This window comes from Sminthopsis crassicaudata, chromosome 2, assembly GCF_048593235.1.
Source record: "Sminthopsis crassicaudata isolate SCR6 chromosome 2, ASM4859323v1, whole genome shotgun sequence".
Lineage (NCBI taxonomy): Eukaryota > Metazoa > Chordata > Mammalia > Dasyuromorphia > Dasyuridae > Sminthopsis > Sminthopsis crassicaudata.
Genome location: NC_133618.1, coordinates 147,079,548 through 147,098,806, shown reverse-complemented (window position 1 = coordinate 147,098,806; position 19,259 = coordinate 147,079,548). Strand labels below are relative to the sequence as shown.

The following is a 19,259-nucleotide window of genomic DNA, read 5'->3' as shown; positions in this document are numbered from 1 at the left end:
TTGTCATTTTAAATATTTTATTTTAGCCTGTAAAAAACTTCAACCTATTTTATTGAAAAGTCTTTGAAAAGAGCTGCCAGGGGGCAGCTAGGTGGCGCAGTGAATAGAGCACCAAATCTGAATTCAGGAGGGCCCGAGTTCAAATCAGATCTCAGACACTTAACACTTCCTAGCTGTGTGACCCTGGGCAAGTCACTTAACCCCAGCCTCAGGGGGGAAAAAAAAAAAAAGAAAAGAGCTGCTAATACCAAACAATGAAGCAGGAAAAATGTTGACCCCAATTATCATCATTTCCATAAAAGTTTAACTTAGCAAAGTTTACATAGTAGGCACTTAATAAATGTTTATTTATTGATTGATTGGTTTATTAACTGATGTAAAAATGTCACTTTAAGAAGAAGACCAGAAGTGCTTTAGCCAACAAATAGCTGATCTCCTTACCAAAAAGAAAGACACAATAATCAAAGGCAATACAGATTTAGAATACTAGCTTGTTTGTAAAACACTATGGAGGAAAATGCCAGAATATTGTGCATAATATTGCCTCAGAAACATCCAAAAATAGTGGAAACAAAAACAAGTCAACAAAAAGCTTGGTGTTGTAACTCAAATGAGTCATCCCAAGAGTATTCATACTCTTGTTAAGGGTTTTATGAAGAAACACTAAAGATCCAACATGACAGATTCTATGAAAAAATATTAAACATTAAACACAATAGAATTACTTTGTTTGAACCCTGATACCTCAGGCCCCAAAATGCCATGCAAGAAAGAGAAACAGCATTTAAGATATTGAAGCTAGAGCAGCCAGATCACCCCAAATATACTCAGAGGAAATCTGTTTCTCTATTGGAAGCAACGAAATTTTTAATTCCATTCCATTAAATTCAATTAATGCTTATTAAGCAGCTACTACTTTAAAGGTATTTATTTGCTAAGCCGTTTTATCTCAGGGAGGGAAAGATACCAAGACAATATAAAAATATCCCCCTCCCCAAATGTCATGAATTAATTGGGTTAATATTGCCTGGATTATGTAATGTAGTTAGATGGACAGTCCATTGAGTGAGTCCAATAGTAAGATGGATGATGAACTGGCTCAGAATTGAGTATAGCAGCAAAATCAGGTTGACATTCAGGAAATCACAGAATTCTTACAATAAACTCAAGTTATTCTGTGCTACAAAAGTCCATCTTTTTCACATTAATATTCTCTTAGTGTTGCTATATAGCTATGGCACATGGAAAACTAAGATCTGAGAAGTTTCAAAATTCCAGGACAAGGAAGGACTGGACAAGAACTGAAGGACAAGGAAAACTGAATAATGGGTATAAATAAACTATACATCTTGGTATCAGTGGCAGGCATATAAGAAGTGATATACAAATCACTAAAGGTATGAATGATGTAGAAAGGGGTGAGCCAGTCACATCTTGAGAGTAAGAGGTAACAGATGGACAATTTAAGTATTTCATTAATATCTATGAAACATTACAAGATCCAAAGAATTAGGAAGGTCTAAAGTTCATGGAGTGACTTTTTTTTTAGGGTATTTAAGAAAGGACACAGAGAAGAAAAATATAAGAACAATAAAGCATGGATAGGATGTAATCTGCGCTAATGGAAGGATTATCTATATATAATTGATCATGGATTCATCCAATAAAGTATCAAAGTAAGCTCTTCTGACATCAAATAGTATGGAGGCATAAGAGTATTGTATAAGGAAAGAAGCTCAAAGTTCCACTGGTCTTCTTCAGAGTATGTGATATGGCTTTGAAGACAGAGAGAGACAACCCACTTCTGTTGTGGAGATCCTTGTATTTTGTACCATGATGAGAAAGATAAGCCAAAGACAACATAGAAGGAAGAAGTATAGACTAGAAATTGTAGGGACTGAGAAACTTCTAGGGTAGGAAGGTATATCACTAGAGATTGTATTTGCAGTTATATATTCACTTTTATTTAGTTAGATCTTGAAAGGTAGCATGATGTAGTAAATAAAAGACTCATCTAAGAATCAAGAAAAACTGAGTTAGTACCTTGTCTCTGACATATATACAGGTAGCAATACGAAATAGTTTCTGCCTCAATTAAATAATATATAGAGATTTTTAAAGTGGGCTTCCATTTCAAATTATATGAACCACTTTTTAGATGTTTGGGGAACAGGGGGATGAAACTCTGTAAAGGAATTTATAAAAATTATAAAATTATAGATAGTAAGTATTTTGTTTTTTCAGTTCGCTCTCAGGGTTCCTCTGCCATTTTAAAAATACTTTATCAAGGAGTAGCTATATAGTAAAGTGAATAGAGCACTACCCCTGGAGCCCAGGAGGACCTGAGTTCAAATCTGGCCTCAGATATTTGACACATACTAGTTATATGACCCTGGGCAAATCCTTTAACCCTGATTACTCAACAAAAAGAAAAAGGAAATTTGCTTTATCCAGTCTAATGTCTTAAGGTATTTTTAGGGTACAATTCTCGACTATAAAAGAATAAGTTCCAAACTGAAGTATTTGAGTATTAATAGGAACTACATAGATAACAGAGTTAGCTATTATATAGCACATATTAAGTTTTGCAGAGTAATTTACAAATAGGATATCATTTTACCTTCACAATAAGTCTAGGAGTAGATACTATTATTAGTCCTATTTTTGTGGTTCATTTGTTTCTATTGGGTCCCACTTTTTGTAACCACATTTGGGGTTTTCTTGATACAAATACTGGCATGATTTGCTATTTCTTTCTCCAGCTCATTTTATAGATAAGGATATTGAGGCAAACAGGGTAAAGTGACCAGCCCAAGGTCACAAAGTCAGTATGTGTCTGAGGCCAGATTTGAACTCGGAAATATAAATCTTCGGAACTCCAAGTCCCGCACTTTATGCACTAGCATGCCATCTAGCTGTCCCATTTTTACAGATGAAGAAAGACATGCCTAGAGTAATATAACTAGAAAGTATCTAAGAGTAAATTTAAATTAAGGTTTTCCTGGCTCCAAGTCTAGAGCTCTAATTATTATGCTGTACCACCTAGTTTCGGCTAGATGAAACAGAATACTACCATACTAATAGAGTTACAACTTGACTTTATTAAAAACAACTTTCATTTATTGGGTTTTTATAGGTCCCTTCTCCCAAAGAGCTCAGTGTTACTTTATGTGCTTTACCTGTGCACACCGACAGAGACTTCGTGGGTCTAGGAAAGAAAAGATGTACAAAGACAACACCCGAGGCAGTTTGGTCGTGAAATCCACTGCTTCTGCTGGAATTCTTTGCTGAAGTTGCCGACTACAGAATTTTTGCTGTGACACAGAGCACTGCTCAAACAAGCCTATCAAGATTCTTCTCCTCTGAGCATCTGTCCACTTGTCAAACTGAAAAAGAAAAAAACCCAGCACCACCACCAACAACAAAAATCAAATCAGCTACAGGTTTAATATGACTTTTGAGATTCAGTAATGGGGAAGAGAAGCAAGAATCTGTAGCATTAAAAGTCCATTTGCTAAATGACCTTTCCATTGGCCTCTTATGTTCTCTTCACTCTCTGCTCACTTTCTCACTTAGCCCCACCTACTGTTTATGTGAATTTGGGTAAATGAATCTGTGTATGAATGGTTTCTTCTCTTCAGCTCACAGCTGGCAGTTGTCCAAGCTCTGCCAGTTGGGGCCAGCCTTACATAGTAAATATGGCATAAATTTATGAGGATTATTTCAAGAGAAGGATCTTTTACAATATACCCGATATACTTTCTCTCTGTGTGTGTGTCTCTGTCTCTCTTTGTCTGTCTGTCTCTCTCCCCATCTTGCTCTTGATCTCAATCTCTCTCATCTCTCTTTTACTCTCTCTCTCCCTGACTCTCTCCTAATAAAAAACAAAACCTCTTCTCCAGCTTCTCACAGATTGAAAAAAAAAACACTCTTGAATGGAGGACAAAGTCTTTGGTGCCATATTTTAAAAAAGCTTTAAGTGTGTCTATACCAAGAAGTAACACAATGATTTAGATTCACAGGAAAATATAAATTTCTGCTATTAGCTCCTTTTAGGAAGAACAGGTTCCAATGACAGGAGAGAAAAACTACCTAATGGGTTTTTCCAGTGAGGAAAAAAAGGGAGAAGAGGTGAATAACTATGTGGAATTAATTGAGTGAAGACACTCTCATGGTGACACTCTTTGGTGACTTGAGATTTTATAATAATAACTAGAGTTATAACTAAAAAAGTTGCAGGTGTTTGTCCTTTCCTGTTTCCCACCACCTCTTAATTAGCATTTAAGTACTTTTAAAAATTTTTTTCTCTTATTTCTGGGTTAGATTTCCCCATTAGAATGTAAACCCAGATTCCCCTAAACAATGAGAGAAAAGGCCAGGCTGGGAGGGGGGAGGAGTGAGGGGAGGCCAAAGAGAGCTTCTTCATTCAGGCTGCTTAATCTTATGTTTTGCAGTTTTTACTTTGTGCTCCTTTTACTGGCAAACACCTTGCCAGATGGGATATGCCCTTTCTCACAAGATCATAATAAATCCCTTTTTGATTTTTTTTGCTGTGAAAGTCTCTGATTGTTTTTGTGGTCAATACTGCCATACACAGACCTAATAGATGAGGAGGAGAAATTTTGGTTATTTCACAAGTTTGCTTAGAAAAGACCCTATGATTAATCTTGATCATCAAATGGAAGAATCCAGTTAGAGTTCTGACTCTGGCTGTGTGACCCTGGGCACCTGATCTCTTAATATCATCTTCCTCATCTGTAAAATAGGATTAATAATAGTTTACAGCAGTAAGAGATCTTAGGGATCTTCTAATATAATTTTACAGATAAGGAAACTGAAGCAAATCTCCTATATGCATTAAGCCATGCACAATGCACAGCACATTCTCTATTCACCTTTACTTTTTGGGGTATTAAACTTTCTTCAAAGCTTAGTTAGCTACCACCTCTTGTTTAAGCCCTTTCCTGATCCTCTCAGCTGCTAGTGCCTCTTCATCCAGAATAACAACAATAAAACCACCTTGTTTTAATTTTGTATATAATCATATTATTTATCCTAGTAGAAGGTAGTCTCTTTGAAGGAAGAAATTATTTCATTTTTATTTTTGTATTTCCAGTGCCTACCACTGTACTTGGCACACAATAGGTATTCAATAATTTTTTTGATAATTAGTTGAATAAGTGACTTGCCCTAAGTCACACAGTGAGTAACATGTATAATACTCAGACTCAGAAAGTGTTTTGTCAAACCTTTAAAATGTTACGTAAATGGGCCTGTTAACAGATTTCTTTTAAAGTTTATTTTCTATTTTGAATTTAATGTTACCTAAAAGGGGCATATCCACATACATAAAAAAGAAGATTGTACATTAATTTGCAGAATTGTTATATATACTTTACTTTTCTTCCATAGTATACAATAAATTCAATCAGAAGCTTTTAAAGCTAACTTGCTTATCTGTGCTTCTATTTGGTATTCCTTCTGTTCTCTTAAAAAAAGTATCTCCTGTTTTGGATTGTGAGTGCCCTTGGGAAATGCTCCAAAATGGGGGGTTGGAGGGTGTTAAAGAAAGGGGCTCCAGAGAAAAGGCAACAAGCAATGTCATAGGCAGCATTTGTGTGTGTGTTTTTTTTTTAATGTATTTGTTTACTGGAACAGTGAACTTTTGCAAGTTGTACAGTCTTCTTGTCTCTCTCAAGAAGCATTTACAGAGTGCTTTCCATGTGCAAGATTAGAGATGCTAAATAGAGAGTAAGCTTTGATCAAAAAAATTTGGGTTAAAACTTAGTTTTTGACATAAGAGTGGCTGAGTGATCAGCCTGAGAAACTAACTTTACCTTTCAGTACCCTCAGTCAACCCACTGAGAACATAAATTTCAGAAGAATTGACCATATGCAAAGGTGGAGGAAGTCTATTACTGGGAATTGTACACTAATGAAATCAGAGGTTTAGATCTTTCCCCACAATCAAAAGCCCCTTCTACACACACACACACACACACACACACACACACACACACACACACACACACAATGGGCAAGACCTTGTGCTGGAATTAGGGGGCACAAAGAACGATGTAATAGAAACTATGTCCCCCGGATCTTTGGGGGGTTGGATCTGGGTTGGAAAAATCCTAAATTTTAATCCCTCCGATCTTTGGGAGCAACCCTACCCTCCTATTCATAGAAACTCCCATAATAATCTCCACCTACAATTCAATTGGAGATCTTGGTCTGGAGCATAATTACCACCCATTATTGGTTAATTCCTCAATTTCATCTGGAGATTGCTCCCTAACCCCAAATCATAGAAGGCTAATAAAAGACAAGATTCTGTATCCAAACCTTTGCTAATTCCTATCCTGAAGAACCCACTGAGGGAACTTCTCAGTATAAAATAAACCTATTTTTTACCAAAACCTCACTTGGAGATCAGGACTGTAATTCTTTCACAAAAAACTGAGACACTGGCCTGAGGACTCCATCATTATTAGGGTATCCCTCATTTCTCATCCCTCAACAAGAACAAAACAAAAAACCAATTCCTGCCCTCTAGGAATTTATATTCTATTGGGATGAGATATAGGATGGGAAATACAACATAAAAACAGAGAAGTGTATACTTAATCATTGAGGAGAGAAAGCACCCTTTGAGTAAAGTGCATTCTAGGCTTTATAAAGAATGGGGAGATAAAATTAGCCAGTTTGATTGGACAGCAAAATCTATGCAGGAAAGTAATAAAAAATAATCCAGGAAAGGCTGAAGCCAGAATATGAAAGGCTCAAAAGCTGCCCTCTCTAGTCTTTCTTCTCCACCATTCTCTCTCCTTTCTCTCTTGGTCCCTAGTACTCCTAATGCCCTCATTAAGACAATGAAGCAAGAGATTACTCTGTATCCACAGAGAATGACAGAGATGGAGTCACAGCTGGATCCCTAAATCTCTTTCATTACCACCTACAGAGTAGAGATGAAAGGATTCTAGAAACTTAGAATTTCAGAATTGCAAGAGACCATAAATGGCTACAAATGCATTGGTACCCTCCTTTTCCTTCCCTCGGGGAAAGAATCTTCTCTGTAGTCACATTAATTGAGTTAGATAATATTTTTCAGATTTCCCACTGGGTGGGTCAAATCTAGAAAAATAGGGTGATCTCCATAAAGGAAAATAAGACTTTATTGCTTTTATTTAGTGCCACAGATAGAAAGGCACTCTGAATTTGGAGTCAGAGGAACTAAGTTTGAATCTGACTGAACTACTTGCTACCTGTATAATCTTGTGCTTCCTCTCATCATCTGTAGTTAGGATTGATTTTAATGATATTTAAAGTTCTTTCCAGGTCTAAATTCCAGAATGTGGCTCACAGGGGGTCCAAAAGTTAATTTTATTTTTAAATATATAAGCTGGCCTAAACCAGACATGGATAAATGAAAAGATTCTTCCTATCCTCAGATTTTCTCCTCTAGTTCTTCCTACTGACGAGGGGAACTCCAAAACTCACTCACTCTCTCTCTCTCTCTCTCTCTCTCTCTCTCTCTCTCTCTCTCTCTCTCTCTCTCTCTCTCTCTCTCTCTGTCTCTCTGTCTCTCTCGCTCTCTCTCTCGCTCTCTCTCTCTCTCTCTCTCTCTCTCTCTCTCTGTCTCTCTCTCTGTGTCTCTCTCTGTGTCTCTCTCTCTCTCTGTCTCTTCTCTCTCTCTCTCTCTCTCTCTCTCTGTCTCTCTCTCTCTCTGTCTCTCTGTCTCTCTCTCTCTCTGTCTCTCTCTCTCTCTGTCTCTCTCTGTGTGTGTGTGTGTGTGTGTGTGTCTCTCTCTCTCTCTGTGTCTCTCTCTCTCTCTGTGTCTCTCTCTCTGTGTCTCTCTCTGTGTCTCTCTCTCTCTCTCTCTCTCTCTCTCTCTCTCTCTCTCTCTCTCTCTCTCTCTCTCTCTCTCTCTCTCTGTCTGTCTCTCTCTCTCTCTCACTTTGGAGAGGAATGCTTGAGAAATCCCTCAGAGAAGCTCTCCCCTGAGAGACCCACCCTGGAGAATCAAGATAAAATGGTTTCATTCTGTTATCTGGGTGGGACTAATTGAGTCTAGGACCACTCCTAATTAGCATGAGCTGGAGATTGAGATTTCTATCCAACTCTATTGAGTTAGTCCAGGGATTCTCTATTCAGATTCCAGCTCAAACTGCTCCCAGCCCCCACCAAGAGTTGCCCATAAAACAAGCTTCCTTCAGTTCAATCCCTTGTAGAAGACCCAACATACTGTGCCAAGGAACCTCTCTCTCCTTGGCATAGCTACGACTCTCTGCCTGCTGAAAAGACATTTTCTTTTCAGTGTTACTCCCTTTATCTCTTTCTTTGCTACGAGGATTTCTCTACTCCCAGCTCCTCCCCCCCCCAAAAAAAAGGTGACTTCTCAATTCTAATAATAAACTTCTTTTGCCAGTTTAACTTTTTGGGTTCATAAATTCACTTACAAAAGACCTGCGCTGACCAGAAGGGGGTTCCCACAACTCCCTACCCTGCACTGAACCTCATGGTATCAGAGCCACCTAAGTAGGAATTTAATAGAATACTGGGTTAGGGTTAGCAAGACTCTACTTCATATCTGTCTCACAGACTGGTTGTGTGACTGATCTTGAGAAAGATAAATTTTTTTTCAACCAGCTTTCTCATCTGTACAATGGGATAATAATAGCACTTATCTCACAGGTTATAATGGGGGCTAAATATGATCACAGGGAGCAAGGCATGGCATCAGAAGAGAGTCTGAATTCCAGTAAACAATGGAAGCCTAGCTATTCATTCTGGAAGGGGATCATGGGAGGAGAGGTCAGGAGGTGATGACATGACATGCAAGTGAATTGGATTTAAGTGAGGGAGGGCTGTGCAAGGTCTCATTTCCCCTCCAGAGCCATCTGAGTCCATTGGCCAGATATAGATCTAGATGACTAGAAATGGCCTGAATGCAATGGAAAACTTCGGCCTTTTTAAACTAAAGTCTTCAACTTAGTCAAACTCAGTTTGACTGAGGTTGCACCTATTCAGTGATTAAAGCTAGGTAGCCACTGAGGCTAAGAATCTCTTCAATTACCGAGTTCAAAAAAATCTAAACACACCTTTTAGCTTTTAGAAGCAATCTGGGAAGCTATCTATAAAGTACAGATGTCAAACAGAAAATAGTTATCAAGATAAAATATTGATACTCTCTAACACCCAACTTCACAATCTAAAGGTATATTTTGAATTCCCTTATCAGATGCTCTTAACATATAAAACAAGTGCTTAAAATAATTAGCTTTGGGAATAAAAAGCAAATATATATGATTATCACTTTCCCTGGCTCAAAAACTATTTTGACTTACTAATGTTCTTAGAAGATAGCAGCTATTAGCAAATTAAGCAAATCATTTTGTTGAAGACAGATTAGGATCTCAATACTGCTCTTTGCTGATGTTCTATCTGGTCCAATACCTTGTGACCTCGTTTGGAGTTTTCTTGGCAAAGTTACTAGCATTAATTTAACGTTTCTTTCACTAAATGAGGAAACTATGCCATCTATAATGTTACAAACAAATGCTCTAAGACAGACAATAACTTGCCCAAAGCTACACATCAAGTTAATGGTTGAGTTAGAACTAGGACTTAGATGTTCTGACTTCTATTACCCTGTTATTTTTGTAAATTACTTCTATTACTCTGTTATTTCCCTACACTTCAATTAATTAAATATGATAAACTATGAATAAATTATATTAAAGAGAATTATATTAACTATGATAGATATTGACTGTTCTATAAAATATGATATTAAATGTTATATGTTAAAGTAATATATTAAATAGGATAAATATTAAATAAAATAGGTCATGAATGCTGATTAAATCAATAATGAATTATACCATGATCTATAATTGATCTCTTCTGACCTAAATTCCTCTTAAGGTCAGAGAATCTTAGTTCTAGAACTAGAAGGGTCTTTAGAAGTCTTCTGATCCAGTCCTATCATTTTTTAGATAAGGAAAATTAGAGCTAGAAACCTGTCCAATGTCTTATATCAGACAATTTGCATCATGACATGACAGAGAATCATAGGATTTATCTGATTAGTTGGAAGACAAAACATTCCTTCTCTCCTTGAAAATAAAAACTAACAGAAAGGGCATTTAACCCAAGTGGCTTGTTCTGGCTAAATCAACTTGTGTACTAAGTTTTTGGAAACTAGAATCAAGTAAATTTAACATCCAAAAAGGGGGAAACTCAACTTAGTTAAAAATATACAATAATATAATAAAACCAAAATTATTTACATAAATATTCTTATCCTAGGATCTGAGTATCAACAGATTCATTCATGCATCAAGCATTTATCATTTGCCTGATATATGCAGGAATTGAGCTAGATACTGAGAATGCAAAGATAAAAACTGATCACTCTCTGTTCCCAAAGAGTATACAGTCGGGAGAGGGCGGGAGAGAAAACACATGGCAGTAGGAGCAATACTTTCAAAGATGAGAAAATACAAAATCCATATAAAGTAATCTGAGAAAACAAGGTAGGGAATTAGCAACTCAGTATCAGGATGGGCCTCTTACAGCAATGAAGCTACAGATTTTCAAAGGAGTTTCTAAGGAAGCTAGGTATTCTAAGAGGCAGAGATAAGAAGAGAGATCCTTTGAGGTGAGAAATAGTCTGAACACAAGCTCAGAGATGGGAAAGGGAGCAGTTGTGCACTGGAAACAAGTAAACCAGTTTAGTTCAATTGTACAGAGTATATGAAGGGCAGTAATAGATAACAAAGCTGGAAAGGTAAACTGGACCCAGATTGTGAAGGACTTTAAAATGCCTTTTAAAAGGCATTTACATTTTAATCTCGAGTTAATTAGGAGTCACAGGAGTTTATTAAGCAGGTATGGTCAGGCTTATGCTTTAGGAATCTTAAATGGGCAAAAAGATGTGCCATTCATCAGAGTGCCACAGAGTATTATATGTTTTCCTGCAGAAGTAGTATATTAAATGGCTAGGGTACTCTGATGAGCACTTACTCATTATTTCTCAGGTCATAAGTATTAACAGAAAAGATAGCCTTTTGTTTTTATGTAAATAAGTAAAGAAGATCCCATAAGTCAAGGCTATTCAAAGTACTAAAAATGGAAAGTTTGAGTTTATTACTGATTACCAGCAAGAAGCTAAAACAGAAATCTGCACAAGTGATGTAATATTTTTAAGGTGATCCACGCCTTTAAAATTGAAGGATCCTTACTTGAAATCACTGTAAAGCACTGGATTTAACAATGAAGTTAAATATATACTTAAATTTTAGAAATATATATATTTTACAGATTTACCCATTTTCCAAGTAGGATTCTTCTTTCTTCAAATATCTAGGATAAGCAAATAAAGAAGAGTGATTTAGTATATAATGGAATAAAAACAATTCCAAAAACTTAAAAAAAAACCTCAGTGAGATGGTCTTCTCTCTGTCTCTTCATATACCAAATGAGGAAGCCAGGCTGGATCACTACCCATATATATATATATATGAATACAGATTTTACCCTTACGTATTCTGGAGATAGCAGTTGCTATCAAAGAACAGTTTTTCAAGTAGGACTTAGATGATTGATAACTTCCTGTCAGGGGACTGTATTATTCCTAGGAGGGAGGAAGAGAGATGAGCCTAGATGATCTCTTAAGGTACAGGTTGATGTCCAAATCTAATATCCTATCATCATCATCATCATCATCATCATCATCACCACCACCACCACCACCACCACCACCACCACAACCATCAGTAGTAGTAGTCTTACATTTTTGAAGAAAAGGATAAAAATTATAATTGGCCTTTATAATTTCTTCCAGCTTTAAATTTTAAAAATGATCTTATATGAAATAGTGAAGGGAGAATAATTGAGAAACTTAAAAGAAGGCAAAAAACCAACAAAAGAAGAAATAATAAAAATTGAAATAATATCTGTAACCATTATTTTAAAAAATGATGAAGAAAATGTATGAAGGTCATGCCTTTCATATTTTTCCATTGGTTTTTATTTTAAAGGTTATCAAAAGATCCAATATAGACAATTATTGATTATTCAAGGAACATCACCCAACTTTTAAATATCAAGTCTTTTGCTTTTATCCAGGTGGGAAAGTGGTACAATGCATGCAGTATGGGACCTGGAAGCAGGAAAATCTAAGTTCAAATACTGTCTCATATACTTGCCAACTCTATGACTGGGCAAAGCCTCTATCTACCTCAGTTTCTTTATTGGTAAAATGGGATAAAAATAACACCCATCTCCCAGGATTGTTGTTGTGAGGATAAAGCAAAGTAATTTTTGTAAAACATTGTATAAGCTTATATAAATACCAGCTTGTTGTTGTTGTTATTGCTTTCCACAAAACCTTCTCTGGATGCTTACATTTTGATTAATTTTCACCCCTCAATGCCAATTCTAGTAAGTGGATATGGGGAAAGGAATCCATAGCAGCTCATGACTGTTTTGTTGGTTATTTTATTTTTTCCTCTTTCTTTACACTTTTTAAAAACATCTTTATTATAACCCTTAGTAACCATCAATGAAGACAATAGAGTATATCTATAAGGTCTAGCACATAAACCTCATATAAAATCTACATATAAACTCCCAGCATTTAAGAACGTTAAATTAAATTAATCAATAAACAAAAGATATACTTACTCTGTCAGTCCATTTCCAAGGCCACCCACCTGTAAATTCTGCCATTCCCTTCCCCTGCTTTCAGCTCTTTATATAGCTGCAATCAGTATATGTAGTTGTTTCTATTATTCTTGTTTCATATTACTACATATAGGTCTTTACAAATTACTTACATGCCTTGTAGTTATTGTTATGACACTATAATATTCAATTATATTGACACATCATAAGTTACTCATCTATTTCCCAATATTATGACATATAGATTTTTAAGATTTTTACTAGGACAAAAAAAGTTATAAATATTTCTATATGCATAGGCTCCTTTTTTTCTTTTCTTTCTATACAACCAGTCAAAGGTATTATTAATTATCTGATTCTTATTGTAGAAGGTCATATTACTTTCCAAACTACATGTACAGTCCTCAGTATTACTAATGATATGAGTACCCATTTCCCTGTAAGTTGGCTGGCATTGGATTTTGTCCCCTTTTTGTGCTATTTTGCCATGCTAGTGAGTATAATATTTTTACTACTTACCTTGTTATGAGCAATGTGCTTTTTAAACCATAAAGCGCTATTTAAATGTGATTATTATATTGATTACTATGTTTTTAAAAATTTGTATAGAACTTCAAGTTTGCAAATTATTATGAAAATATCTAATTTTGAAATTTCTGAGTCATATGATCAGAACAAGACTAGATATTTTCTTATGGCATGTTAAACCTCTCAAAAAAATTAATAAATTAAATTCAGGTTTTCCATGATTTTGGATACCCAGAATCTAAAAGATTAAAATAAAAAACCCAAAACCATGAATTGCTTCTCATTAACCCTGAGCTTATTTATAAACCTTTCCTCCCTCCCATGCTAAGGTCAGCAACACTGCCCCAGCAGATACAAAGACTGACATACAAGCTTACAATAAAACCCATTCCAGCACCATAGTTCCCTCCTCCCTCTTTCTAGTGCTATTGAGAACCTGGCTTTAGATTATAGAAGTTTACCAGAATCTTGTCAGCCAGCCAGAAGGTTGAAACCCCTCAAAAGCAAAAACTTGCCAGGGCCTCAACCCTGTGGCATTAGCACTCCAAAGCTCTGAACTGCTAGTGTCGGGGGAAGGTGGACAACTCTTTGGCCAGAAAAACAGAGAAGGTACGACAAGTTAACAGAAGAGGATAGTATTTATGGCAGGGTGGAAGAGGGACAGGGGAGGGATAATATATCATTCCACTAAGCCTAAGGAAAAGAATATAAAATCTAGTTGGAACCAATTCTGAGTACCCAAAAGTCACTTGGGGAAGAAATCTAGACTGGTGAACTGTGAATTGCCCAGGTTGAAACACTTTAAGATCCAGACCTCAAGAAAGCCATTATCAGAAGGACAGGATCAGAAAGTGATTAGAGGAAAACTAGGGGAAAAGGGGGTGGGAGATCTATATGCTCAAACATTTCATGAAAAAGAAAACTCAGGCCTTGAGTACAGCAGTTAAATTAACAGTGAATACATTAATAACAAAAGGAAATATGATCTTTAGATCTAGTAAATGAGTTCAAACATCTATGAATAAATAGTGCAAAACAAAGGAAAGCGATCCAACACTTGAGGAAATTACAGGAGAACATGGAACAAAACACTGTTCCTGAATGGTTTAAAAGAGAGATGAGAATTATGAGAGCAAAACTCATTTGTCTTTAAAGTAATAATAAGGAACAGAGTAGGAAAACTGGATCTGCCACGGCAAATCTACAGGAGTGAAAGTCAACCTAAAGTCAGCAAAAATATAAGGATCATAGATTTCCCAGAAGAACAAAAAAGGACAAAAAACAAACAAACAAAAACAACAAAAAACTTTAATGCTATGATGAAGAGAATTACTCAAACTTCTAAATATGGAAAATGGAATACCAATCAAAAGAAGTCATAGATCATCCCCAGAAAAACCAAGGCTGCAAATTCCAAGACACATAGTGGTTAAATTTAACAATTCAATTAAAAAACAAAATCTTAAAGACCTGCTCTAAATCATTATTGATCAGAGAAATGCAAATTAAGACAACTCTGAGATACCACTGCACATATCACAAATTGGCTAAGATGACAGGAAAAGATAATGATGAATGTTGGAAGAAATGTGGGAAAACTGGGACACTGATACATTGCGGGTGGAATTGTGAATGAATCCAACCATTCTGGAGAGCAATTTGGGACTATGCCCAAAGGATTATCAAACTGTGCATACCCTTTGATAACAGCAGTGTTACTACTGGCTTTATATCCAAAGACATCATAAATGAGGGAAAGGAACCCACATGTGTTGTTGTTTGCTTACATTTTGTTTTCTTTCTCTTTTTTTCCTTTTTAATCTGATTTTTTTCTTATGTAGCATGATAATTGTAGAAATATGTATAGAAGAATTGCGCATGTTTAACATACATTGGATTATTTGCCATCTATGGGGGGGGGGGAATTTGGAACACAAGGTTTTGCAAGGGTGAATGTTGAAAATTATCTATGCATATATTCTTAAAATAAAAAGCTTTAATGAAAAAAAAAAAAGAAAAGTCTATTTAGCCTAGTTTGGGAAGGGGGTACTGAAATTCCTAGGGGCAATTGGCATCTGGGGAATAGGAAAATATGTGACTAGGGAGGAGATTTTGAGCAAAAAAAAGAAAGAAAAGAAAGAAAGAAAAAGGGAAAAAGGTGGGGAGGATATAGATGGTAGGCTAGAAAACAGGGTGAGTAAGGGGAAGGACCCAAGATAGGTCAGTGTATTCTCCGACACCTGCAATAATTGGATTATGCTGAGAATGTTGGAATGGAAAAGGGGAATACACATGAAGCAAGCTCCACATGACAATGACAAGGTAATAGAGGCTAGAATGGCTACCTTGAAAGCTTTAATTACATGAGGAACACAGAGAAAAGAAAGTTGTCAGATAATTAAAGGAGTCATGAATTAAATGAGGGTCTAGAGAAGATAGAGAAAGAAAAGATAGGTAATGAGAGTGAGAAAAAATTTTGGAAAGAGGTGAAAAAATGAAATTTCAAAAAATTAATAGGTAAAGACTATTTGGAAAGAAGGAGAAAGTGGAACCTACTTGACTAATTGAGAGGGGAAAGGAGGGATATATAACCAGATTAAACAGGAGAAAAAAAGGAACTAATAAGCAAAATCTCAAAAGGAAAATAAGCAAGAGAAGAGGATGAAAGGTGAGGGGAAGGGCCAGTGGAAACAAGGTTATTTTGTAAAAGATTAAGGTAAAGTAGCACAAAAGATCATGGTATTGTGTTTAAGCAGAGAAGGGAAAAAAATCATAACTTGCAAAACACAAAAATATGGAGGAAAATATAAACATAATTCTTGTAACTTTAAATGTGAATGGATTAAACAATGCATTAAAATGAAAAAGAGTGAAAGTTTAGATAGAAAAATAAATATTATTTTATGTGCACAGAAACTCTAGGAAGAAAATACTATTATTATCCTCATTTTATAAATTAGGAAATTAAGGCATAAAAAGATTAAATGACTTGCCCAGATTCACATAGCTACTTATTACCTAAATCTGGATCAAAACTCAGTTCTTCCTAATTTTAAGTGCAGTGTTTTTATCTACTTAACTACCTAGGTGCCTTTATAGTCCATAAGTAAGAGTGTGTGTGTGTGTGTGTGTGTATTTGTGTGTGTATAATTACAGATATGAGTATATTTGTTTCATATATAAACATAAATATATTTGTGAGCTACATCCTGAGAAACAATATTTACATCAATGATAAGTTCATTGATAAGCTCAATTAAAACATTTGAGAATTGGATATATGTACATGTGTGTATTTATGAGTAGATGTTTATTTAAGCATCTGTTGGAAGCACACACACATACATATAATACTTATTAATGAAAGTAAATATGAGAGAGAATATGCTAATATATTTGTGTGTGTTGAGAGAGTACAATGAACATATGTCAACATTTTTATCTCTCTGTCTCTACCATATGTTGTTTTTCTTTTTTTTCCCTTTTTAAAAACCAATCCTGCAATTTCATTGGAATAGGGAATATTAAAAACTGCCTTTGCCAATGTAGACTGGCACCTGCTCCACAATTAGTAGTCGGAGAAAGTTGCCTGGAGCTCTGAGAGGTTAACTGATTTGCATAGCTACCATATGTCAGAGACTGGACCAAATATTCCTGAAGTTCTCTAACCACTACTTTGTGGCTACCTCTACAATATGGTAATTGACCTCAAATTAACCTGAGAGTTTTCCTTTCTTTCTGAGCTATCTAAGATAAGAGGAAAAGTCAGAATATTGCACTTCCAGACAGATTCTCCCTGGTCTGTCAACTATCACTCAACTTTTCCTTTGAGGTTTATTCCATCATGTTTTTCAACTGATCCAGATTTTTGTAGCTGTTATCTACTGACCCAAAGGACATTTTTCCTCTATTCTCAATGAGTTTGGAGCTCTCTTCTATTCTAGGTTTTTTTAATCCCAACTCTTGCCTTTTTACTATGGGACTTCAACATACATCTTAATGTTCCTTCAAACACCAATCTACCTTATTCTTTAACCTCCTAACACCTGCTATTTTACTTCATCTCAGCTATACCGAGGCATGATTATGCCTTGATCCTATTATCATGCATAATAATTCTACTTCTTTGAACAAAACTCTGAAATTCTTTTATCTGATCACATCCTCCTATCATTCCATCTCTCCCATACCTTACTTACCTTTCCTAAATCTGTTCTTTAGCCTTCTTTCCAATCCTTCCACAACTGCTAAGGGGATTTTTCCTAAGGCAGAGAGAGGTCTGACCATGTCATTGCTTGTCTAAAAAGTTGTAATGATCTCTCTTCTCTGAACTCTTACAGCATTCAGAGTCTGTGGCACACTATTGAGTACTTGGTTGTGATTTTTCATGTCTGCTAATCAATTTATTCAAATAGGTTGTAAGATGTTTGAAAGTAACATGAGATTTTATAATAAAGTCTTATTGAGGATTTTCTGAGCTATCTATTCTGTTTGTTGATTTGTTGGGGGGAAAAAAGCTTCAGAAGCCATGTAATCACAGGACTGAAAGGAACCTTAAGAAATCATTTAGTTTAACCTATCATTTCATATATTCAAATAAAAAGAAATAGTCTCTGTTCTCAAGGAAGTTACATTCAGAGGAGATAAACACATATGATGCAAAATAAGATACTATGCTGTTTTGTTATTGATAATTTTTTATGAAGAGTAGTTTCTATCTCCACAACATCTCCTGAGTATGTTTATTCCTCTCTCTCTCTGATCACAAATACTATGCTATCCATGTTGACTCAGGCCCTCATCACTCCTCACTTGAACCAATGAAATTGCTTCCTAATTGATTTCCCTCTTCTGATCCACTCTAATCCATCCTCTACAAGGCTGCCAAAGTGATTTTCTTGAATCCTAGATTTGACTATATTTGATCTTCCACTTAATAAATGTTAGTGGTTCCCTATCATCTCTAGGATCAATTATAAACTTTTCTCTTTGGCATTCAAAGCTCTTCAAAATCTGACCTACTAGCTTCTGTGAACACATTATTCCTATAAATAAAAGCACTTTTTAACAAAGAGAACACCATTGTAAATTCTTGACATGTTATCTTGTGCCTTGTATTTTGAACTAGGAATTGCTATCTCAACCTCATCAGTAAGTATTTAATAAATATTTATTAATTGATTAATTAGGAAATTGAGACCTAGAAAAGTTAAGTGATTTCCTCAAAAATTACTGGAAGTTAGAAATAGGAACTCACATTTCCTGATTCACAGTGTAATGTTCTTCCTAACATAAATTAAGAGTTGGAATTAGAAAGATGTAGGATTGATTCTCACTTCTGACACAATCAATGTGATTGTGAGTAAGTCACTTGAACTTTAGAGATCCTATTCATTTTGTAAGATGGAGACATGGTACCAACTACCAACTTCACTTGTGTTGTAAAGCTCAAATATGTTAAAGTGCTGTGTACACTTCAAAATGCTATACAAAAGTTAATTACTATAATTCCAACAACTCTAAACACAATACTACAGAATTTTAAGAAGTTACCCAAAAAATGCTTTAGAAAGGTTTGTTATGAATTAGTGTTAATTTTGAACTTCAAAGGCACCTGGAAACACCTACTTATATTGCAGTAATTATACCTAAAAGGAGAGAAAAAATAGCCTGAGGGGGATATTTAGCCTCAGAAACAGAAACTTATAAAATGACAATAATCCCAAATAGATCTTGAAGGTTTTTTTTTCCTGATGAAACTATTTCTAATATAATTTTAGAGTTAGGCATAATCTATTGTATTTAACTGGCAATTAATGTAGTTGGTCTCCAATAACAAGAACATCTACTATTGTAGATAACAAAAAATTCATTTAACTGTCATTGATTTTTAATGGATTCTGATTTTATTCAAGTTCCTTGGTTCTACAAAGACCTTCAAAACAAGACACCCTGAAGTGGAAAGGAAGGGTTTGCTTTTTATCTTTGTGCCCCCAACATCAACCATAATAACAGACACTCAGTAAGTGATTGAGGAACTG

General features: G+C 35.5%; 1 protein-coding gene across 7 annotated transcripts in view; it reads right to left on the bottom strand.

Annotated features, from left to right (window-relative positions):
- The window catches only part of FBXO16 (F-box protein 16), a 75,929-nt gene that overhangs the window by 37,348 nt on the left and 19,322 nt on the right, over window positions 1-19,259 (bottom strand). For 6 of the 7 annotated variants that reach the window (XR_012486054.1, XM_074287583.1, XM_074287581.1 and 3 more), the window contains 2 exons: window positions 11,332-11,367; window positions 3,180-3,386 (listed from right to left, as the gene is read on the bottom strand). Coding sequence is in view for 6 of the 7 variants with exons in the window: in XM_074287583.1 (XP_074143684.1) it covers window positions 3,180-3,386; window positions 11,332-11,367 (243 nt within the window). In the remaining variant the exon portion in view is untranslated. The remainder of the gene's footprint in view (window positions 1-3,179; window positions 3,387-11,331; window positions 11,368-19,259) is intronic. The other variant, XM_074287580.1, reaches the window with a different exon arrangement.